At 40.0% G+C, this 25,479-nt stretch overlaps 1 protein-coding gene across 1 annotated transcript in view; it reads right to left on the bottom strand.

Annotated features, from left to right (window-relative positions):
- drd (drop dead) overlaps positions 1–25,479 on the bottom strand; it is a 258,127-nt gene that overhangs the window by 186,405 nt on the left and 46,243 nt on the right. The window contains exon 2 of the mRNA XM_068227602.1: positions 22,769–22,930. Coding sequence (XP_068083703.1) covers positions 22,769–22,930 — 162 coding nt within the window. The remainder of the gene's footprint in view (positions 1–22,768; positions 22,931–25,479) is intronic.

Here is a 25,479-nt window from a genome sequence, read left to right on the forward strand (position 1 = left end):
AAAACATATCAGAAACAATAAGAAAAAGGAGATTGCTATTTCTTGGACACATTTACAGAATGGATGACAATAGACTAACTAAACGAATCTTCAAGTACCTTTGGGAAAAGAAATCAACTACCACCTGGATTCAAGAAGTCAAGAAAGACCTGGAAAGGAACAACATACGAGAAGAAGAATTATTGGAAAGAAAGATTTTTAGGAAGAAAGTCTTACAAATGGAAGGATTCCAAGGGAGGAAGGAAAAGAAAACAGGCACAAAGTGGACTGAAGACAGGAAAAAGAAACACAGTGAAACAATGAAAGAATACTGGAAGAAAAGGAAAGAACAACTAAGGAGGAACAATTGAAATTGTAACGTGGTCCTTAGAAGGCCGGAACGCAAGAAGAAGAATAAATAAATAAATAAATAAATAAATAAATAAATAAATAAATAAATAAATAAATAACAGTGAGCAAGCGGAATAGTAAGTTAGTAAAGGGTGATGGATCACAATCCTGCCATCTCCTTACTTGTAATTGTATCTTTTGTCACCTTCCATTCTCAAAGGGTGCTGTGCTACGATCACGCTTCGATGGGTCTTGACTTTTACGATGGCTCGTAAGTGGTATTCAAAAATTGAAGCGCTAATATCTCGAAAATTAAAACCGATGAGAGAATTTCCAAATAGGTTTTGTTTTGTGCCCATATACGTTTTGCTCATGGAAATTCGACGAAATGGATGTCCGCCGCCTTATGTGTGAGTATGACGTTCTGTACACTCCATATAATCTCTCAGTACAATTTCCACAATGTTTTTTAGAGCCATGCTTATAACGTGGAGAATTGAAACATTAATAGCAAACGCCACTTTTTGACATTCTTCTTAGCAGTGTATTACTAACTGCAACGTGCGTCAAGTTAAGCAGTTCAAGTGAAAATATATTCCATTGTTTGGGTCCTATTAAAGGTGCTAATAATTTCCAACAAACTAGAGGAAGATCAAATCCTGAAACCTTTACCCAGAAATTCTGGACTTGCATCTCGTCCACCGAGCTCGATAGCTGCAGTCGCTTAAGTGCGGCCAGTATCCAGTAATCGTGAGATAGTGAGTTCGAGCCCCACTGTCGGCAGCCCTGAAGATGGTTTTCCGTGGTTTCCCATTTTCACACCAGGCAAATGCCGGGGCTGTACCTTAATTAAGGCCACGGCCGCTTCCTTCCACTTCCTAGGCCTTTCCTATCCCATCGTCGCCAAGACATATCTGTGTCGGTGCGACGTTAAGAAACTAGCAAAAAAAGAAAAAGCATCTCGTCCAGGGAAATGTCGAGGGAGATCAAGGGCAATCTGCAGAGTAATAATAGCTGAAGCCATGGAAAAGTGAGGTCTATCCGAAAGTGTCTGGCAGGATAGGAACATGTGCATCAGATAACAGGCAGTTGCTGATAAGTAGAAACGCTTGCAAAATTAAGAATTAATTCCAAACGAATTTATACATCTTCAAGACAAAGTCGATGAAATCAGGCTAACCAGTACACAAATCCATGTGTTCCAAATCATTTTTCACCAGTGGGGCAGTAGATGTGCTCGGCTGGGGCTCGAGCAGCGTGGAACTCGCCTCACGACTTTCGGCCGCCGTAACTGTGAGACGCTCCCGATACGCTTTTTACCGAGAAAGTGGCTGCATGGTTAGCGTCACCTAGACATCAGCTTGTATTCGGTGGATAGTGGGTTCGAACCACACTGTCGAGAGCCCTGAAGATGGTTTTCGTGGTTTCCCATTTTCACACCAGGCAAATACTGGGGCTGTACCTTAATTAAGGCCACAGTCGATTCCTTCACTATTCTATCCCATCGTCACCAAAAGACTTCTCTGTGTCAGTGCGACGTAAAGCAAATTGTACACACACAAAAATGATAAGCCTTTTTACGCTGGGCACTGGAGATGAACATTTTGAATTCTGACAAACCGCTCTCTCCTGTCGAATGCATTTTCGATCATTTCAAAGCCATTTATAGACCATATGTCGCGACATTTTGCGAAAGATAGAAACTTTTTACAAGTCTTTGTACCATAATTTTGTCAAATATTAACCATTTAATTTCCTTTCCACCGCGTACTTGAACAACTCACTGAAAAAAATAATCAACAATTCACATGACGTGCTATCACGTCGGAGTGCAGAACTACATTAAGTGTTATGTACGTGGCAAGGCCATTTTTAGCACCTGAAGATGGCGGCCCTACTGCATCACCCGATGTCGTATCCAGGTCAAACTGTTATTGGTAGAAAAATTGGTCCTTTCTTTTTATGATGAGACATTGAAAACTTGTCGCCCCCGCTTACAGTCTAGAAATTAATTTGATTTTAATATTTTCATGTTTTTCGTAACACTCCTCGGCCCCTGTACGCTTCCGAAACTATAGACAAATCCCACAACAAAATAAATCATCATGATCGGCTTTTTATAATAAGATTACATTTCAGAGAAAACATGTAAATCTGGAATCAAGAATCATTTTGCATCCATGTATAGTCGCTCAGAGAAAGAATGAGGGCATGGTATTGTATTTTCTTCGGATTCAATATTTTTCAGACTTAGTTTTAATTACTATCAAAATAATTCACCTCCCGTGTATTTGAAAACCCTTCGGATGCCCAAAACAAATATTGCACCTGTAGATTCAGTTGTTTCTGAGGAAAACATACAGTACTTGCGAAGTAGTTATATAGTACTACGAGCGGTTATTTGCATTTTTTTTGAGCGACTGTACATGAGGTTTTCCGGTCTGTTAAGTCTTCATCCCGGAGGCTGATTACATCCTAAAATAGCACCGCCAAAGTTTCTGCCGTTATAATGAAATTGCGAAAGCCAATGGCGGTGCTATAAAGAGGCGAACTAGGTAGCATGAAGAGAAATGTAATTTGTCATTGCTTTCCTCACTCTGTCCGGAACTGATATAGCAGCATGACCTGTTCTATGATTAACAATTTTATGGCATTCAGACGTACTAGTTCTGCTCTAAGTGTTATTACCAGGGCCAGTATCTTGATGATCTAAATGTTTCAAAATTATCTATAAAATGACGGCAAAAATCCAATAAAATGATCCAAAAACTTTTAAAAATGATATCAATTTTAAATGAAATTTTACAATCTACTTACTAATCGAGTTGGTAGAGCCTACATTTATGTTATAGACATTGTAATAAGCTTTTGGACCTTTGCCATGTCAAAAAAAAAAAACAAGCTGAAATTCTTTACGTTTTGCAGAGAATATTGCTCCTCGTCTTCAGAAGAAAGTCTCGACTGTTCACGAAGAAAACTTCTCCAGTTGGTGGTGTCTTTCCTGGAATGTGGAAAATTTCACGAAGTAAGTGGTGAACAAGGTTTCTTTAGTCCCCTAATTGACAAAGAGCATTGTGAAGATTCTCAAGTCCTCACTTAAAGTTGTGATAAATCCAATACCACACGAGTAAATCCTCAAACATGTAAGAAAATCACTGCAAAAGTATAAAATAGTCTAATAAATTCCGTAAAATTACCAAATAATGACCTATAATTTTAGAAAACGACCTGAATATACAAAATGGCAAAAAATAACAAAATGACCTAATAAAATAGCATTTCTACAATGAAGGAACTATGATCAAGATTTCTGTACAAGTTAGCAATGTTTGTTGGAAACCAATTAAAACATGACATGTCATCAAAATCCTAGCCTTGGCTATTACTCAATACCTCTCATCAGCGTATACAATGTACTGTCACAGCCAACAATAATGACTGGGACTTCAGTGACTGATATGTTTTGTTCTCTCCTGTACTAGATTAAAAGACAATGCAACCTTCAAGAAATATTTCTTCTTCTCCTTCCTGACCTTTTCCCCAGTTGCTTGAGGTCGGTAATTCTCGTGGATGTGGTGCTTTAAAGCCGGGTGTCCTTTCTGATGCCTACCATATGTAGCATTATATAATCAGTAGAGCAAGTTGGCACTGTGGTGTGTTGATGAAGAGATGCGCATTGAGACATCATAAACAGTCATGTCCCAAGCTAGAGGAATTAAACATACGCAGTTAAAGCCCTCACCGGACCGATTAGCGCAATGCGTTGCGTCACTGTCAGTTATGGTTGTTACCTCTGTATTCGGGAGACAAGTAGATTTGAATCCCCAGTCGTCACCCATGATTTCTCATTTCAGCTTCAGAAAATTGTACGGTACCTTTCTCAAGACTACGACTGCTTCCTTTCCATTCCTAGCCCGTACATTTACACCTGCATCCACAGATAACACCCTCACACAGTGGTACAGGTTACTCACCCCATGGGGTGTACCGGAAAAGCAACAACAGAAGTGGCTGGTCGAACATGTCTTCGGACACTCCCGGCACTGAAAGCTATGCGGTAGAAGAAAAAGAACCTCTGACCGGCCAGGAATCGAAGTCGGGGCCTTCTCAACCGAAAGCCATCACACTGATCATTCAGGCAAATAGCCGGAAAAACTTATCTATGAATCAAACGAATATTAAGGTTTTTAGGTACTTCTATTAGAAATGTCAAAAAAATGCGATTACATAGTAACTAATACAATTATACAGTTTTCCTAAATTACTGTATGTTAATGATGTAATAAGTATTTGCTCTTAGCGTTGGTATTTTGAAACTCTAACTGCTGGGTATTTTGTGCTGGAAGTCCTCGCCTCATTTTCAGTAATTAACAAGGTGCGAGGTCGGCCTGTTTGGACGTGAGATGTCCTTGACAATGTAGGGGGCAACGGAACACTGTCCACTCGCTAATAAACGAGGCTGAGGACACGTTCTTGCCAATTGTCTAGTCTGCGTTCGTAACTGCGCTAGGGACATCCTAATGATCAGCCTCGTATACTTACCATGTGTGTCACCACGTGTAATTAATTTACCAAAATATATAACTGCTTTCAAAACACATTGCTACACAACCACTTGCCTTTGCTGGCGGGACCTAGTGTTTACAGTGCAGTAAGTCTTCTGGTATAGGCTAGAGCAATTTTGTTACTTTCATTGACCAGTCTCAGTCTTATCCTTGGCTTTGACAATATGAAAGTGACTGAGGTATGAGCGATGCTAGTAATGCCATTCCTTATGTAGCCATTCCCTGCTATGAATGGTGTGAAAATGTTGCTCATAGGGTCGGTTGATGCATGCATTTCAGTGGGCTTGGCAGACTGATATGTAATAGCAACTTCTGGCTCCGTGAGGAAAGCAACGGGAAACTATCTCACTCTTCATTTTCCTAGTACGCCTCTTCAGTGATGCCTAGGTAATCTATGACAGCTGATGGCGGAGCTTTTGAGGATCCAACCAGCCTTAGGGCTGACGACTGAACATACACAACCACAATCCCCAATGTGTGGTAGAATTGCGAGTATGATACTACACTGGTGATCTCAGACACGCAGTTCATTTCCATTCTTAAAATAACGGGCTCGATTCTGACTGAATTCGCTGGCATTGTAGCATTTATGGGCGTTTGAATGTTACAGCTGACTTACAATACATCAAGGAACTCCCTCAACATCCCGGCGTATGTCAAGACCTAACAAATAGCAAAAAAGAAAAAAAAAGCAAGACCGATATTGGTTAACAAAGTGGTCGTGTTTGTTGATTTAAGCAAATTATTATTATGAGCGCCGTAGTAAAGTGAAATGGCGTATGGCTTTTGGTGCTGGGAGTGTCCGAGAACATGTTCGGCTCTCCCGTAGGCGACCTGCGCGTCGTGATGAGTATGAAATAGTGATGAAGACGACACATACACCCAGCCCCCGCGTCGGCGAATTTAACCAATTATGGTTAAAATTCCCGAGTCTGCCGGGAATCTAACCCGGGACCCCTGTAACCAAAGGCCAGCATGCTAACCATTCAACCATGGAGCCGGACAACTCCGTAGGTGTTCGAAACGACGTTAAACAACTATTCCAAAGATTCAGTTTTTTGCAAGTACATTTTTGTGTCGGGGATTCATTATTATTATTATTATTATTATTATTATTATTATTATTATTATTATTATTATTATTATTATTATTATTATTATTATTATTATTGCCGGTCCCATGGTCTAGGGGTAGCGATCCTGCCTCTTACAAAGAGGCACTGGATTTGATTCCCGGCCAAGTCACAGATTTTTACCTGAATCTATGGACTGGCTCGAGGTACACTTAGCCTTCGTTAGAATAACTGAGAAGCTATCGGATGGTGAGATAGCGGCCCAGATCTGTGTAGCCAGTAGGATTCATCGTGCTTACTACGAGTCACGCGTAACCTTTGGGCTGAGCAGTGGTAGCTTTGTTGGAAAAGGCTCATCAAACCTGTAGCACCATGGAGGAAGGTATTATTATTATTATTATTATTATTATTATTATTATTATTATTATTATTATTATTATTATTATTATTTATTCGCCTTACTCATGACACGATAAATTGAGATCTGCATCTGGAAGGGTCATGTATTTTGTTGTACGCTCGGATGGTTAAGGCACTGGCTTTCCGAGCCCAAGTTGGCAGATTCGATCCTAGCTCAGTACGGTGGCGTATGAAGATGCTTAAATACATCAGCTCCGTGTCCTTCGATTTACTGGCACGTAAAAAATCTCCATTAAGACAAAATTCCGGCACCGTGGTATCTCCGAAAACCGTAGAAATAGTTAGTGAAACGTAGCATTATTAATTAATGTGGACAAGAACAAACCACGAGCCACATGCTGCAATGCCCTCTGTGGCCAACATGTTGCACAGAGGATGATCTTCTAGAAGCTACTCAGAGTGCATTGGACATTGCAAAATACTGGGCATGTGTAATATGATTTCACATGTTATTTTTTGTGCACTTCAAAATGACTCGTATGCTAACTGTACATATGTATGTTTTCTACTCGACTACAATAATAATAATAATAATAATAATAATAATAATAATAATAATAAGGTAAGGGTTATTCTGCCCGAAGGCAGGTCCGAACCTCCGTAGAGGTGTTTCCTGAGCCGGAGTTTACGTACGGTAGAGTGGCCAGTTCCTTTCCGCTCCTCCATTCCCTTACCCCCCACCAACAGCGCGTGGTAACCCATCCATCTCCTGACCACGCCCAATGTTGCTTAACTTAGGAGATCTCACGGGATCCGGTGTTTCAACACGGCTACGGCCGTTGGCGATAATAATAATAATAATAATAATAATAATAATAATAATAATAATAATAATAATAATAATAATAATAATAATAATAATAATAATAATAATAATGTTGGGGTCAGCACAAACACCCTATCTCTGAACCAAGAGAATTAACCATGTTAAGTTTAAAATTCCCGACCTGGCCGGGAATCGAAGGCCACCATTCTGTCCATTCAAATAGCCGGGCGTAACCATCTATAGACTACATGAACACAACCTACCTCAGACTCACCAGCAAATTCCTTAAGCTTTATCTTTATTTCGCTCTTCTACAGAGGTATTTCCTGACTTGGAGAGTTGTTTAACGGGTTCATCCCTCATTCCTCCATTTTCCTCCTGTTGTATAATTATACCGTTTTCTTTTTCTTTTACGCCCCACCACTACTTTTATAGACACCGAGGTGACGGACATTTTGTCATTTACGGGTTGTTTTACCTGTCAGTAGATATAATGACACAAACTGGCGTGGCAGGTTCAAATACTACAGGACTTATTCAGGACCAAATCTGCAACCTTAACTTTTACAAGTTTCTGTGTATTTATTGCCTGTTTATTCAATGAGTCTTCATTTATTTTTACGCCAGATTCATTCAGCTCTTGTTAAATTCTCAAACATTTGATGTACTATACTTATGAGAAGCAGAAAGTGCGGAGCATGAAACCTAATTCCCAATATCACCTTATAATTGGATGCCGTTATGCATCAGTAGACTAAGCGCCATTTCACGAAAATTGAGATTTTAGCGCCATCTTGTAGAGGAAGGCTTGAACAATTTATAAAAAATTCCCCACTGCATTACAAGAGGCCGTTAATTGTTAGTAAACAGAAAACCTAAGCGACAAAGCGGGAATCAGTAAAAATGTAAATTGCATCAATAGACCAAGCGCCACATTCCTCACATTGCGCGCGGATGACAGCGAGGGTGCCCGGGTTTTCGATAGTGCTGACATTTTTACGTGGTAATACATTGAGTGGTTTATCAAGTGACGAAGTTCAGCAATGTATCAAGTACTGATTTCGAGATTGAATGAACTGAGAGCAACAGTCTTATTACCTGTCCAGTGTGTATTTATGGGAGAAAATATCTTTAATCGCATTTTCTGTCTCAAGCAGAACAAAACTTCCCCATAGGCTTAAAAAAATCACGTCAATACTGTACTCTCAGAATATTATAGGCCTATCGCGAAAGAAAATCCATTCGAAAATTGTATAGACTACAATGGCTCATGCCTTACCATTTGTATTTGACTCAGGTAAGTTGAAATTCCTCAAATCAGTAAGTCATTATAGCAACGACTTTAGAGAATAGCTTCCCTTCTAGAATTTCTCCATCTAAAACTTAAATAATGTACCGGAGTTGTGGCGCGAGTCGTAGTGGATCAAGCAATTACCGGGCCTTTCCAGACAGTAGGAGATTCAGTTTTTAATCATGGCTGCCGCCACGTTATATTTTTTGATGATTTACTCAGTAGATACTCAACAATTAGGGGTTATTGGTGTAGCATCGTGATACATTATTCGCATTTGAGAAAAACCTTAAATTGCATCAGTAGACTAAGCGCCATTTCTTCAAGGAAATCTATATAGTGCGAGTACAAAAATGTTGAAATTTGGTGAGAAGGTACAATCTATTATCCTATAACACCAGTAATACCATATTTAGCAAAATTATGTTCGCTCGAATTTTCACATAGAACCAAATTTAAACGCGATTATCTCGCAACCAACTTTTGGCGCTTGGTCTAGTGATGCATAACGGCATCCAATTAAGACCTCTCCAACAATATTCGGAACCAAGCAAATCAATGGCAGTTGCTTCCTGCTTTCACACACTGATACGGCGTTGGTAGAGAAAGTGAAGTCTGATTACACACCCGATAATCCTTGCTGGATGTAATGTGAATCTCTCCATAAAAAATTGTAATTTTGCGTCTCTTGACTCTGAGAGTTTGTAACATTCAAGGCTGATGAAGAAGAAAGTTCACGAGCATGGCGAAGCCAGAGAAACTTGACATTGTGGGAAAACAAAGCTTTTTTCTCACCTTAAAAGAGTGTCATCACACATGTGTAGCCTACATTGTTCTCTAAACACTTCCGCACAGAGACATGCGAGTACTTTCTTTCGTGAAACATATCTTCCCTAATTCAATGTTCATGTCTTTTTTTTTTTGCTGAAATAGAACGACGTTATTTACGACATTGATATCATGCTTCTTTTTTTTTCTCTGGGAGAAACCTCGTAGGAATATTTTCATCAGGATGAAGTAGAGGAGTATTACATCACCAAACATGCGGAAGTACTTTTATTTATGACTCCTTTTTGAACACTAAGATCCTGGGCCTATCATGCTACTCAGCCAAAACTGTTGTATTCTTATTTTCTTTTGTCTGTTTCCCATACATTTTCGCAATAAGCGAGGGTTATCTCCCCAATAACATATGTATGTTGAAAATAAGGATTAAGTGTATATTAGCGGTCTCGCTCTCAAGTTTTATATACTGTTATGCAAGTCCGATGGCAGGTTTTTCTGGATGTTTTCGCAATGGCTGAAAACATAATAGAACTATGAATACCATGTTTGCTTTTAGATTTGTTCCGTCGTAACTTGGAAACGGGTCAAGATATTTCAATGACATTTGCTACATATTTAGTTGAGTTGGCCGTGCGGTGAGAGGCGCGCGGCTGTGAGCTTGCACCCGGGAGATAGTGGGTTCGAATCCCACTGTCGGCAGCCCTGAAGATGTTTTACCGTGGTTTCCAATTTTCACACCAGGTTGTATCTTAATTAAGGCCACGGCCGCATCCTTCCAACTCCAAGGCCTTTCCTATCCCATCGTTGCCATAAGACCTATTTATGCCGGTGTGACGTAAAGCCACAAGCCAAAAAAATAAATAAAAGGAAAGGTACATTCTTGGCTTAAAATCTAGGCCGTATATTATACCGATAACTCAAACGAAGCGCATGAAATGTTAAGCAAGTCGACGAAAAACACTTGACCTTGACACTTATGGCAAGTGTTGGTAATATCGTGGCATATATTTGGTTCGTTGGTGTTATTATAATACTAAAGAATGAACCAACTGCAAAGTACAGAAGGCACTCTAGTATAAAGTACACAAATTGCAATGATCACACCTTATTTGATGTATAAAGATCAACGACGACTTAAACAACATTTTTAAGACGACAGTACTGTGCAATATCGTGATATGTTCAGTAATAACATGGTACCGAGCTCGATAGCTGCAGTCGCTTAAGTGCGGCCAGTATCCAGTAATCGGGAGATAGTGGGTTCGAGCTCCACTGTCGGCAGCCCTGAAGATGGTTTTCCGTGATTTTCCATTTTCACACCAGGCAAATGCCGGGGCTGTACCTTAATTAAGGCCACGGCCGCTTCCTTCCACTCCTAGGCGTTTCCTATCCCATCGTCGCCATAAGACATATCTGTGTCGGTGCGACGTAAAGAAAAAGAACTGGTAGGGGACTGGTAATATCGAGATATTATTATTTTATAACAAAAACATATATTTTATGAAATGAACGTATAAGCAAGGTAAAAATACAATAGTGCATTATGCAACAAAACTATAATGGCAATAATTAAGACACGAGTACGTTCATAAAACAAGCGAAGCGAGTTTTATAATTTCCATACGAGTGACTTAATTACCATTATAGGCGCGTTGCATACGACTGTTTATGCTCGACGATAATTATAAGTCTATTTTTTAATATTCATAAATTTCTGTCGAGATGTCGCTTGACAGTTGAGTTTACTGAACAAAGTGCAGAGCGCATGCGCTGGGTTGTTGATTTTCCGTGAGCGAATCAGAGACCTTGACAATGTAATATGTTTTGAAAGCTTTGATAGAAGGTTGTCATAACTTAGCTTTATTTCAAATACAAATTGTTTATTGTACAGTTGGTGAAGTGAATTTGTGGGAATGTGATGTGTAGTTATGGAATATTGGAGGTAGAAGGTGCACTGATGTTAATATGTCCGACATGTTTGATTTTGGAAACAAGTGAGAAGCTAGTGCGTTGAGCGCAGGTGCGATGCTATCCTTACTAATTGGTCAAACAGTTGTATCATAATGAAAATATGAACTCTGATTGGTGGAGAGCCTATATCACAATGAAATTTGAATTATAATGAGCCTCATTAGGATTCAGTTTTCTGGTATATTATAGTTCGGCATCGTCCAGCATAAATTATATTACGAAATGAAGTACCAGTTCTTTATCACACCATATTGACAACCATGCCCTTCGACGTAATGAGCATATTCCTGACACTATTGGATCTTATCTACAAAGAATTGCTGCATTACTTTTTTGCACACGAATACTTGTCTAAATCAACAGTTTTCATGAAATCAGTTACAGAAAAATTCACACTGGATCCAGCCGGTACCATTGCACAGCGGAACGTCTTTCAAACAAGAACCAAAACAATTTTTTACTAACTGATGTACTCATGCTTCGCTATGGAATTCTATATTGTATACCGAATTCTAGGTGAATAGTGTACACGTTGTAAGACTTTTATAAAATCCCATATTCCTAGCATTACCCCAGAAACACGAAGATGTGGTCGTCATGCATAGTTTTTCATGTGAAAACCGGGTTAGGGAATTTTCGTCGTAATCGCAGGCCCCCTTGGCTATTGCCACTTACAATGGAGTTGGGCAGATTTCATTACAATGGCAGGCTCTCACTCTCCACCTCCCGTTTTAAATCGTCAGAAAGAATGTCTGTGGTTTTCCGAAAGTCTTAAAGGATCTTCCAATGGACAGAAAACCATCTTGACAGCAATTTTATCGCAACAAAGTGGTTCTTTAGTATGTACCTGCGTAAGTGCAAATTCAAAGGAAAAGTATCAATGATTAGTATTAATATTTTATTATTGAAATATATATGGAATATTTAGCCTACGTATTAATATTTTGTAAAACGATTCCCATACATATCGCTAAAATTTGTTGTAACAAGTTTGGGAATGTTAAAAATAAAAAAGTCTGTGACTGAGAGAAAGTTAAAACGATCTCTGTTTTATTAGTGTAGTATCTTGCAGTGAATCTCCATGCCATGATAGCTAACCGAGTGTGGGTCTTTTTCATCATTTGTTTAATGTATTTATGTTCCCTTCCAATCAAAGACTTTCAAAATAAGATAGACTCACACGCGGCGCTAGTGTACTGTTCTCAAATTGAGGCGGAGTCAGTTGCGTACGGTTTGTACTTTGTCACTGCGAAAAGTAAAGAAAAGGCAAGAGGGTGAGTAGGCACCGTGAACCACACACGGATATGTGTAACATTTCTCGAATTAAATGGTAGAGCTAGCACGATTTTGTGACTTATTTTATTCGTTCAAAGTAATTATATCATACTCCAATCCCCCAAATTGTGCGCTGAAACACCGAAACATTATTTTCTAGGAAATTATTAGAGTTACGAATATAATTAATATAAACTTCTTTCTGAGAAATCGAATGTTAAGTTAATCTTCTTTGTTCCAATGTTCAATTCGACTAACTATTTAGAAATGATTCACTTTTAAGAGCCCCATAAGTACGTTTTCCTGTGACTTTCTTTACATTTCCTTTCGCTGCATGGTCCGCTTAAGAGATAGTGTGGTATTAAAAAAAAGAAAAACATATTTTTCTGGAATACTTTTAGAATTGCGATGAAAATGGTTACAAATGTTTTTATAGGAATCAGAATTTTAATGACACTCGCTGATTCCATTATTTAATAGGACTAACTGTTTATACAGGTATTTACTTTTAACAGCCCCAGGCGTACATATTCCTATGATTTACTTCACATTTTATTTCTCTGCAGGTTCGACTTAAGATATACTGTAATAGTAAGTAACCTATATGTTATGCGAAGGTTGCAGTTGTATGTTTGACAAATTTGAGCACAATCCGTCAAGCATATATACTCAAAGAGGTAAAACAAAACAAATGTCCTCGTGGGCTTTTTCCCTTACCAGCCTTCAACGGAACCTAATTCGCCATCCAAATTTGTATGCAACACTTGTTGTCCTCTTCTGTTTACTTAAGCCTCTTTCCTGATTAACTTTTCGTCAACATCGTTTCTTTTTTTACATATTGAAAATATAGTATAAGTAAAAAGTAATGCATATCCATATATTATTGAATATTTGGCCCTTTAATTTGAAGAATGTGGGGCACAAGGTTCATCTGTTTATTAATATTATTATGTAACATGGTTTATTCTATTAGTAATATACATTTATCATTAAACTACTCTTAAAACTCATTACGATTTGTACATCTGGTGAGACACACGGGAACCAATAGTAGGCTCTTAAATTGCTTTATGTACAAGTAGTTACAACGTCACTGAGCAATAACTTAACAATACTTGTCTCTTGGATACTTTACCGGGAAGTGATAAATGTGAAATATACTTCCACAGATGTATTAACTACAAACTCATCTTTACTATCCTCATGAAAGTCATGTTCATCATCATTTCATGAAACATCCATGTTGGATGACAGAACGCAGTTGTCAAAATGAAACACGAGGCACAGAATTGTCGAAAAAATGAGTTTATCACAATCACAACTAATCAATCACCGCAAATATCAGCTGCTTAACAGTAGAAATGACTGATTTTTTTGCTATTGGTTTTACGTCGCACGAACACAGATAGGTCTTATGGCGACGATGGGATAGGAAAGACCTAGGAGTTGCAAGGAAGCGGCTGTGGCCTTAATTAAGGTACAGCCCCAGCATTTGCCTGATGTGAAAACGGGAAACCACCGAAAACCAACTTCGGGGCTACCGACAGTGTGATTCTAACCCACTATCTCTCGGATGTAAGCTCACGGCCGCACGCCTCAGAGCGCACGGCCAACTCGCCCGGTAATGACTGACTTACCGAAGATAATGCGTGTTAGTGGTTAATGATAATTGGGTATGGGAACGTGGAAGAGATGAGATCGATACACTGAACTGACTGTGGTCTTCACAACTCTCGTTCGTATTATACATAGTAGAGTCAATAAGTTCGTGTACTGGGTGTATGCTGTTGTTGTGGTCTTGTGGTGCACTGCAGCAGACAGCTTGCACCACAGAATGGTGCAGTGTGAGTCGTTCTCTCGTCCCAGTTGTGTGTATACAGTGTCAGCAGAAGTACAGTCTCTTTTATGAACGGACGTTGAATTTGTGCGACGAAACTTGAGCAACAGCGAAACGTAAAGTTCTGCCCAAAAATTTGACAAATCCGCTAATGAAACGTTCCAGATGATGAAGGGAGTATACGGTAACAATGCAATGGGTCCCAATGCTGTGTTTACGTGGCACAAACGTTTTGCACAGTGGAGGGACAGTCTGGGGGATGGTGAGGGTACCGGTCGGCCACAAACGGTGCGAGATGAACTCAAAATCGAAGATGTTGGTATGCTGGTGCGTGACAACCGCTCCTAATCGATAGACGATCTCGCAGCATCTGTAGGGATCAGCCATGGTACGTGCCAGAAAATTCTGTCTGTTGACCTGAACATGTCGCGTGTTACCCAACATGTCTTGATGTAAGACCAACGTGACGATCGCATGACCATTTGCGGTTAACTGATCACTATTGCTGACGATGAGACGAAACATGGTGTTTTCTTTACGATCCACAACTGAAGTGACAATCGGCCACCTGGAAATCTTCATCATCGCCACTACGAAAAAAAAAACCGTCAACAAGACCTTGTACACGGAGATCCTTCGCCGTTCTCGCGACCCAATTCGTCGTAAGCGCCCTGAGCTGCGGCGTAGGAAGAAGTGGTCACCGTTTCGGCACACCCTCCGTATTCACCTGATCTCGCACCATGCTATTTCTTTCTCCTTCCCAGATTGAAAGCAAAGCTGCGTGGACGTAGATTTCATTCGGCCGAGGAAATCATTACTACCACAAGAGAAGTCGTACGGAATCATTCTGCCAATAACATTCACCGGAGTTTTTAGCACTTATACGAACGTTGGCAGACGTGCATAGCAGCCAACGGTGACTATTTTAAGCGCGGATGTGGTTCTGTGTAAGTGAGTGTTGTGTGGCAACATGCAAGACTCAGTGTTTCTGCTGGCGGCCTACACTCGAGGCACCAGTCAACGAGTTTAATCACTCTACTGCGTATTACTTCGTGTTAAACTACATTACTACGGCGTTAGACTAAAATCGAGGCTGCTAGAGAGCGCGGCATTTGAAATCCGAGTTAACACGTGCCTGAGATGAAAGTGGTAAGCATCAAGGAAAATTGGTTACAGTTACATACAGTGAAAAGCTCTTTAGAGGGAGATTGCTTCATTTCATACAGAAACCAGTAGTATTTGAAGAAAAACGGGTATAATCAGATTGTATTGAGTTTATAGAAAGTGAATGTTAAAGTTGGAACCATATTTCTCTACATTAATCAAATGAATATTGTTTACTTATTTTCCATACGAATACACACAATATAAAGCATTTGGTAGGACAGCAAGTTAACACGATTTAATAACTTACTCTGTAGAAAAAGTATGCAGAGTACTTACTGACGAGCGCCCACACTGATAGCTGCTCCAGCTCGTTGAGGAAGCGCTCACTGTGCTGGAGACATCGACTGTTGTTATTTTTTTTTTTGTTGTTGTTTTTTTTATCACGTAACAAAACCACTTTAATATTTTTTTTTCTTTTTTTTATACTAAACGAGATACACAAACTTCTTATTGTTTTTAAAACAAAAATATTAAAACAAACTTAGGTTAATTCGGCAAACAGAACGTTGATAAGTTGCATCTAAACAAATAAATTAAAATTTAAGACAGGAGAACATCAAGTCGTTCACAGCAGAAAAAAAACCCACACAAAAACTTTTTTTCCTTTTGCACACTAGGAGCAAACTTAATTATGCCTGTCATTCATTATCCAAATCCTTGAACAGTACACAGTTTTATCACCACAAAACACCCTGCAGTTAACCTAAAATTGGCAGATATTACACAAGGACATAACAGGAAGCACTCAGAATTTAAAAAGATGTGATCCAAAAGCTTCTTGAAGACACTTCTGTCTGACCATCTTCCATCGTTCTTTCCTGAGATGATCCAGAAATCCTGGTAAAGTCACACTTGTATGCTGAGCGTACGCCTTGATGTTGTAGTGAATGGCTCCGGCTATTATCCATATGCAAGCGTTTCTACTCTCGTTCTGTGCGTGATTTAGTTCCAGATTCAGCATCTCTCTCACTCTGTCACTGGTTGTTGTTGTCCCTGATATCCTGTAGATAGCGTTCAGTGTCCATCTCCAAACTAGTGCCGCATTGCCGCATGTGGTAATTCGATGCACGAGACTGTCCGTCTGATGACATACCAGGCATTTATCATCAGATACTTGTCCATGCCGTTTCAATTTCTCACCCGTCGGGATGATTTCATTTGTGTATATGTAGAGCGATACCCTCCATTCAATCGGGATCCATTTGTTCCAAATATTTTCCCAGATCTGCTTCCAGTCACGATGTGGGTATTTCTGTTGTACGAGTGGAATACATTTAGATTGCTTCAATCGGAAGTTGTATATATTCTTAGCTTTATCCAACTTTCCAGCTGTAATTTCTGTTTCTGGAAGTTGCTGTAGAATGGAGAGAGCGTTCCGGAAGCAGCTTCTAAAGGGATCTTGTTGTTGCAGGTTTGTTGTTACACACAAATTGAGCACTGCACTGTCAAATACATCTCCTCTTGAGTACAATGCTCTAATGATATGAGACAAAAAGAGTGCCGCGCATTTCTTTTCGACTGCAATTAGGCGCAAGCCACCATCCTTTTCAGTAAGATGAAGTTGATCTCTTCTTATTCTGTATCTGTATCCTTTCCATAGATAAAATCCAATTGCCATTTCAACACGTTGGCAAATGACATGTGAGGCGGGAAGAATTTGGGCAAGGTACCAGAGCTTCGACAGCGCAAAGATATTTATATGCCAAACTTTTTGGAAAATGTTGAGTCGTCTTGAAAGTTCCTCCTTTAGCTGAAAGCGTAGGGTGTTTAGAGCAGAAGTCCAATTAGACTCTATCGTCTCCGAAATATCGTTACTGAAGGTAATGCCCAATATCTTGCAGTGGTTAACAATTGGAATCCGGGAGCTGGCAAATACTTGTCGATTGGCATTTGAACCTAACAGCAATAATGAGGATTTGCTATAATTCACTTGTGCCCCAGACACCGTACAGAAGGCCTCGAGAGGCTCTTGCGCATGATTAGCATCTTCGTCACTGGTCAACAGTAGGGTAATGTCATCCGCGTATGCGCGTACTGTGAAGCATTCGTTGTTAATACTTAATCCGGTTAAAGAATTTTTCAAACTTTGAATCAGGGGTTCTATTGCTAAAACAAAAAGTGCCATTGATAATGGGCATCCTTGTCTAATTGATTTGTGTATCGAAAATTTTGCTGAGAGAAATCCATTTATCATAACTCGGGAGGATGCCTTGTGGTATATGCGCTGTATTGTTTCTATGATACGGTTTGGAAATCGAAACTTTCGTAGAACTTTCCAAAGATAAGAATGTGTTATCCTATCGAAGGCTTTGCTGAGGTCAATGCTAGCCAGAGCTCCTGAAGCAGTGTCACACACTGAATGATATATGATGACATCACGTATTGCCAGGAGATTATGGAAGATGTTTTTTCCAGGTATAGTGCAAACCTGTCCATTAGTAATTAATGAAGGGAGGATAGTTCTGATTCTGTTCGCTAAAATCTTGGCTAGTAGTTTATAGTCGGTGTTTAATATTGTAATAGGTCTATAGTCACTGATATACGTGCAACTGGAGAGTTTGGGAATTAGGATGATAATTCCCTCTGCAAATGAATCACTTATGTTGTGACTGAAGGCATAATTAATAACTTGTGTCAGGTCGTTACCAATAATGTTCCAAAATTTCTTATACCATTCATACGGGATCCCATCATGGCCTGGCGTCTTATTTGATGCAGTATGGTCTAACGCGCGCTTCACTTCTTCTTCGGAAATATTATTAGTAAGATGTGCGATATCATCTCCTTCTAGATGACTCTGGAGTTGATGAAGATATCTGTCAATATCGAACTCTGAGATGCTGTCTTCTGCAAACATTTCACGGAAATATCTCTCACTTTCTGCAAGGAGCTGTTCCTTTGTAGTAAATATTGTCCCTTTACCATTATCCCATCGATTAATAAATTGCTTATTGGCTGACCGTCTAATTTTGGCAATGTGGTAGAGAGAGATTTTCTCTCTTTCGATGAGGGAAGTGCCTTTTACGTGCTGATGGAGTTGTTCTAGGCTGCTTTCTTTAATACCTAAAATAATTCTCTTAATAGAATTTAATGCAGAAGAGACATTTTGGCCTTGCTGTTCCTTGTGATGCAGATCAAACATAACTCTGTCATAGAATTCAATTTTCCTACTTGTATCCTGGTTGTGCTCATACGCTATTGTCCGTCCGAGAGCTCTAATGGCAGGTTTAAGTTTATATGTCCACCAGTCCATCACGCTACTATAGCGATTTTGCGCTAATTTGCATTGATGATAACAATCCATGAAACGTTGGACATCCTCAGTATTGTTGAAAACAGACCTATTCATCTTCCATATTCCTTTCCCCACGATGCATCTGTCACTCCTTGTTGTCTTCATCATAACTAGAACGCTGTGGTGATCGCTAAAGGCGACGGGAATCACCTTACAGCTATCGAGGACCTGTACTTGCGCCTTCGATACGTACATCCTATCTATCCTGGATTTCGACTCCCCACGGCAAAATGTAAATTCGACATGTGAGCCGTGTAGCTGCTGCCACACATCCTTGAGCTGCATAGACTGTATTAGTGTCTGAAGGCCTGGACAAAAGTTAAAAGTACCTGTTTGGTCTCGTGGGTGAAGAGTGCAGTTGAAATCACCTACTAGAATAATTGGACCAGGTGTCACTAAATGGGGCACTATTTCATTTGTAAATAATAGGTTTCGGTCCTGTTTGTACTGTGACCCGGATGGGCTATATACGTTTATCAATCGTGTGTTATTATAGGTGGCAGACAGAAACCTTCCCGTAGGGTCCAGGATGACATCAGTGAGCTGAATTCCTTTCCTGTATACTATTGCAGTTCCTCGGAAGTTATCACCTACGTTCGTTATATAGTCATAGTTATATAAGAAATGGAAGTTTGTCTCATTAACTTCCTGGAGGAATAAGATGTCAATATCATATTCCTTCACGAACCGACTAAGCAGCGCTTGAGTTGTAACACTCCTTGCTCCATTAATATTAAGGGTGGCGTAAGTTGTAAGAAGATTCACCATAACAAGACAGAGAGGGAAAGCAAAATGCCAAGAAGCTGTATTCATGTTTAAGTAGACGGTTATTTATAGATACGACAGGTAGTGGTTGGTGCAGTCAGTTAGGTACAGACGCTTTAGAATTAGACCCTTTCCGCTCGGCACTCTTCTTTCTTGTATGTAGACGTGGGTCCCTAAAGCTTAAGGAAGTATGTGATGGTTGACTGTCCTTCAAGCTTTTGGCCGCCGTGGATGACGTACTGTGTGTTTTATTTATGTTTCTCATTCGAGGTGAAGACATCTTACTTTGCTTCTCTTCGCCAATACACGCTTCAGTTTCCACACCTTCCTCTGCCATTTCGGTATCTAGTAAGTCCCGATCGGGTGTATCTGCACTGCCCATAATTTCGGTTTCCATCCTAGAGGGAAGAGATGCGTTGTTCGTGGTCTGGCTAAGATCCAGAATTAAAGGGGTACTTGGAGTATCTATCAGGTAATTCACAGACTCCTGGGCAGGCGTGGAGTTCACTGTGGCCAAGGATATGGAAGGCACGTCTTTAGTTGCATTAATGTGTTCATGGATTTCAGGAGGTAGGGATTTGGAAATGCTATGTTCCAGCTCAGTCTTCATACGTTTATTCTGACTCTCCGTGACCGAAGGAAATTCATTCCTATCAATAGCCGGGTTGTGTGCTGTGTTTTCCTCATTGTGTATATCTGCCCACGGTGCTTGTTTACTGGCGTTGTTGTGTGGCTCGCTTAGCGATGGGGAAACTGGTATAGTGGGGTCTAGTTCACTGACGGAGGAGTTAACAGGTGTGAGTGTGTCATTGTTTACATTTCTTCGCTCTGCCAAGCGATTCTGGCGAAGCGGACAGTCTGGTTTCAAGTGACTGGGCGAATTACAAGCAAGGCATGTTCTAGTTTGGCCGTCATAAATAACCTGTGCACGAAAGCCTTCAATATATAAGAAGGAAGGTATTGGGTCTTTTAACTCCATTGAAGGGGTATTGCTGTGACCACTCCTCGTCCCTGTGTTCTACCACTTTCCCGTATTTACTTAATACTAATGAAATGGACTCTATAGGCACTTCCGGGGGAACATTTAGTATTCGAACATTCTTTTGAACCCTGTCGGCTGGCATCACAGTAACTTTTCCTATACGACCATCACTTAACATTATTTTCTGAATCCCTGAATAGTGACATATCAAACGTTCGTAAATCACTGTTGAAATTACCTTAATATATGCTGCGGTTTCCAGATTGTCCAGCTGGATCATGTCGATTTGATCTGATGAGAGTTTCAGCAGTGACTGGATCCAATTATGTACATCCCACGCCGAAGGCTTATTCTCACGTTCAAATATGCATTTCAGAGTATTCCTCCTTACAAATTTTGTTGCCATGATATTACTTATCTTTTCACTGTTTCAGTGAAAACACAATTAAACGAATTCACACAAGTAGAACTCGAAACAAACTCGTAGTTTTCTTAACAAGCACACTGTTGTGACACGAGCGACTAGCAGGAGAATGCAGAGCAGACAACCTTCTCTCACCGCTAACAGCGGCCAACTGTCGCCCGGTAATGACTGACTTACCGAAGATAATGCGTGTTAGTGGTTAATGATAATTGGGTATGGGAACGTGGAAGAGATGAGATCGATACACTGAACTGACTGTGGTCTTCACAACTCTCGTTCGTATTATACATAGTAGAGTCAATAAGTTCGTGTACTGGGTGTATGCTGTTGTTGTGGTCTTGTGGTGCACTGCAGCAGACAGCTTGCACCACAGAATGGTGCAGTGTGAGTCGTTCTCTCGTCCCAGTTGTGTGTATACAGTGTCAGCAGAAGTACAGTCTCTTTTATGAACGGACGTTGAATTTGTGCGACGAAACTTGAGCAACAGCGAAACGTAAAGTTCTGCCCAAAAATTTGACAAATCCGCTAATGAAACGTTCCAGATGATGAAGGGAGTATACGGTAACAATGCAATGGGTCCCAATGCTGTGTTTACGTGGCACAAACGTTTTGCACAGTGGAGGGACAGTCTGGGGGATGGTGAGGGTACCGGTCGGCCACAAACGGTGCGAGATGAACTCAAAATCGAAGATGTTGGTATGCTGGTGCGTGACAACCGCTCCTAATCGATAGACGATCTCGCAGCATCTGTAGGGATCAGCCATGGTACGTGCCAGAAAATTCTGTCTGTTGACCTGAACATGTCGCGTGTTACCCAACATGTCTTGATGTAAGACCAACGTGACGATCGCATGACCATTTGCGGTTAACTGATCACTATTGCTGACGATGAGACGAAACATGGTGTTTTCTTTACGATCCACAACTGAAGTGACAATCGGCCACCTGGAAATCTTCATCATCGCCACTACGAAAAAAAAAAACCGTCAACAAGACCTTGTACACGGAGATCCTTCGCCGTTCTCGCGACCCAATTCGTCGTAAGCGCCCTGAGCTGCGGCGTAGGAAGAAGTGGTCACCGTTTCGGCACACCCTCCGTATTCACCTGATCTCGCACCATGCTATTTCTTTCTCCTTCCCAGATTGAAAGCAAAGCCGCGTGGACGTAGATTTCATTCGGCCGAGGAAATCATTACTACCACAAGAGAAGTCGTACGGAATCATTCTGCCAATAACATTCACCGGAGTTTTTAGCACTTATACGAACGTTGGCAGACGTGCATAGCAGCCAACGGTGACTATTTTAAGGGCGGATGTGGTTCTGTGTAAGTGAGTGTTGTGTGGCAACATGCAAGACTCAGTGTTTCTGCTGGCGGCCTACACTCGAGGCACCAGTCAACGAGTTTAATCACTCTACTGCGTATTACTTCGTGTTAAACTACATTACTACGGCGTTAGACTAAAATCGAGGCTGCTAGAGAGCGCGGCATTTGAAATCCGAGTTAACACGTGCCTGAGATGAAAGTGGTAAGCATCAAGGAAAATTGGTTACAGTTACATACAGTGAAAAGCTCTTTAGAGGGAGATTGCTTCATTTCATACAGAAACCAGTAGTATTTGAAGAAAAACGGGTATAATCAGATTGTATTGAGTTTATAGAAAGTGAATGTTAAAGTTGGAACCATATTTCTCTACATTAATCAAATGAATATTGTTTACTTATTTTCCATACGAATACACACAATATAAAGCATTTGGTAGGACAGCAAGTTAACACGATTTAATAACTTACTCTGTAGAAAAAGTATGCAGAGTACTTACTGACGAGCGCCCACACTGATAGCTGCTCCAGCTCGTTGAGGAAGCGCTCACTGTGCTGGAGACATCGACTGTTGTTCGTCCTGCTGGAGATAGGCACAAAGGGCGGGAGTGTGGAGAACATAGCGCGTACGATAGTTCTCTCCTCCCTGGAGATACCATCATCTGAAACAAGAATGTTTTTTGTTCGGTTATTAAAACTCAAACTTGGTGCCGAAGTAGCAAATCGTGAGCTGAATATTTTCTATGATGTTGATAACGATGATGATAGTTAACAATAATACAGTAAAACCTGTAAAGTTGACCACTTCTGTAACAGAGTACTCGTCTTAACTGTCTACATTTCTTATGGAAACCTACGCAAATTTCCCTCTTGTTTGTGTACTTGAATTAACTGCCTGTGTCACTTGTATGTTGACCACAATTTGGCAATCTTATATGCAATTTTCATCTGGGTAAATTGGCGGCTGTAACAGTAGCTATAGATAATTTTCTTTCATAATTCATGAAAAGTTGTCCTCAAATCTGGAAGAACTTCCACTAAGGAGAGAGGAAAAGACAGTGCTGATGATGGCAATATTCCTGCGACAGAAAAAAACATAGAATTCTCATACAACACACAGAGAAGGCCTAAAATGTGTCGAAAAATTAATTAAACATTCTAATACGAGTAATTAAATTGTGTGTTTCAATTTTGGTAATTGTAAATGAAAAATTAATTCTCATTCCTTCTAAATCGAAGCTTTGTCTGACCCTGTAATAATCAAGAGGGGAATTCCTCAAGGCAGTATTATTGGATCTTTATGTTGTCTTATATATATACATGATATAGTAAAGAAGTGGAATCAGAGGTAAGGCTTTTTGCAGATGATGTTATTCTTTATAGAGTATAAATAACTTAGAAGATTGTGAGCAACTGCAACATGACCTCGATAATGTTGTGACAGCAGGCAGTGGTATGATGATAAACGGGGTTAAAAGCCGAGTTGTGAGTTTCACAAATAGGAAAAGCCCTCTCAGTTTAAATTACTGCGTTGATGAGGTGAAAGTTCCTTTAGGGGATCATTGCAAGTATCTAGGTGTTAATACAAGGAAAGATCTTCATTGGGGTACTCACATAAATGGGATTGTGCATAGAGGGTACAGATATCTGCACAGGGTTATGGGGGTATTTAGGAGTTGTAGTAAGGATATAACGGAAGGGGCATATAAGCCTCTGGTAATACCCCAACTAGAGTATGGTTCCAGTGTATGGGATCCTGACCAGAATTACTTGATTCAAGAACTAGAAAAAATCCAAAGAAAAGCAGCTCTATTTGTTCTGGGTGATATCCGACAAAAGAGCAGTGTAAAAAAAAGTTGCAAAGTTTGGGCCGGGAAGACTTGGGAGAAAGAAGATGAGCTGCTCTGCTAAGTGGTATGTTCCAAGCTGTCAATGGAGATATGGCGTGGAATGACATTAGTAGACGAATACGTCTGAGTGGTGTCTTTAAAAGTCGGAAATATCACAGTATGAAGATAAAGTTGGAATTTAAGAGGACAAATTGCGGCAAATATTCTTTTATAGGGAGGGGAGTTAGGAATTGGAATAACATACCAAGGGAGATGTTCAATAAATTTCCAATTTCTTTGAAATGATTTAAGAAAAGGCTAGGAAAACAACAGGTAGGGAATCTGCCATCTGGGCGACTGCACTAAATGCAGATCAGTATTGATTGATTGATTGATTGATTGATTGATTGATTGATTGATTGATTGATTGATTGATTGATTAGGTAGAACATTCTACTTACATGTACTAGCGTCCTCAGTTTCATTTTTCCTATCCGATATCCCTTGATCATATCTATTTCTCTTCGAAATCAGGCGGTACCGGTATTAGTTTTGTGAGACCCAGGGAGTCTTTCACTTTTATGCCCTTCTTGACCCTAACCTCCCTATTGCCGATGCCCTCGTTGTACGAAGAGTCGGACCTCTCCCGTGTCTCGTGTCTTCCTCGGGTTAGTGTTTTTTTTTTTTTTTTTTTTTTTTGCTAGTGTCTTTACGTCGCACCGACACAGATAGTTCTAACTACTCTACATATAAACGAATATCATCGTAGCAAATAATTTTAACATAGAGCATAGCTTATATATTAGAGAGAAAATGTAAAAAAAGTTCATAATGCGGAAAAACGCATTTAAAGTGATATAGTGACATTTTATATAAAAAGGATCATTTTCTAAACACATGACTAAACATTAGGATAAACTCAAAGTTTAAAAGAAGGTAATGCAATGAGTTCCTAGTTAGGACCAACGTTAATATACAAAAAATATGGGAGCTCTTAGATGAAACTATCTTTACATTGCTCTGTTTCTAGATCAATTTTACTGTAAGGAGTTCAAGCTGGATGGAATCAGGATATCTTATTCATAAATTGTAAATATCGGACATGAAGATAGTGATAATTATTGCTGGTATAAATAGATGGGAACAATGGCAGCATGTTACAAACAATGACTATAAACTATGTATATAAACCGGCTTCGGTGCTGGGGTCATGTGAGTTGAATGGAGAAGAATGAGTCGGCTTAAATAATACGGGGAATGACATTGGAGGGTAAGATAATTAGACGCAGGCGATGGTTACATTTAGTTTCTATTGATTTGAACGTAAGGGATATGGAAAGCAATGTAGCCACAGAGGCTCGAAGACTGGACATTGAAAAGCA

This window comes from Anabrus simplex, chromosome 5 (genome assembly GCF_040414725.1).
Source record: "Anabrus simplex isolate iqAnaSimp1 chromosome 5, ASM4041472v1, whole genome shotgun sequence".
In the NCBI taxonomy this organism is placed as follows: Eukaryota; Metazoa; Arthropoda; class Insecta; order Orthoptera; family Tettigoniidae; genus Anabrus; species Anabrus simplex.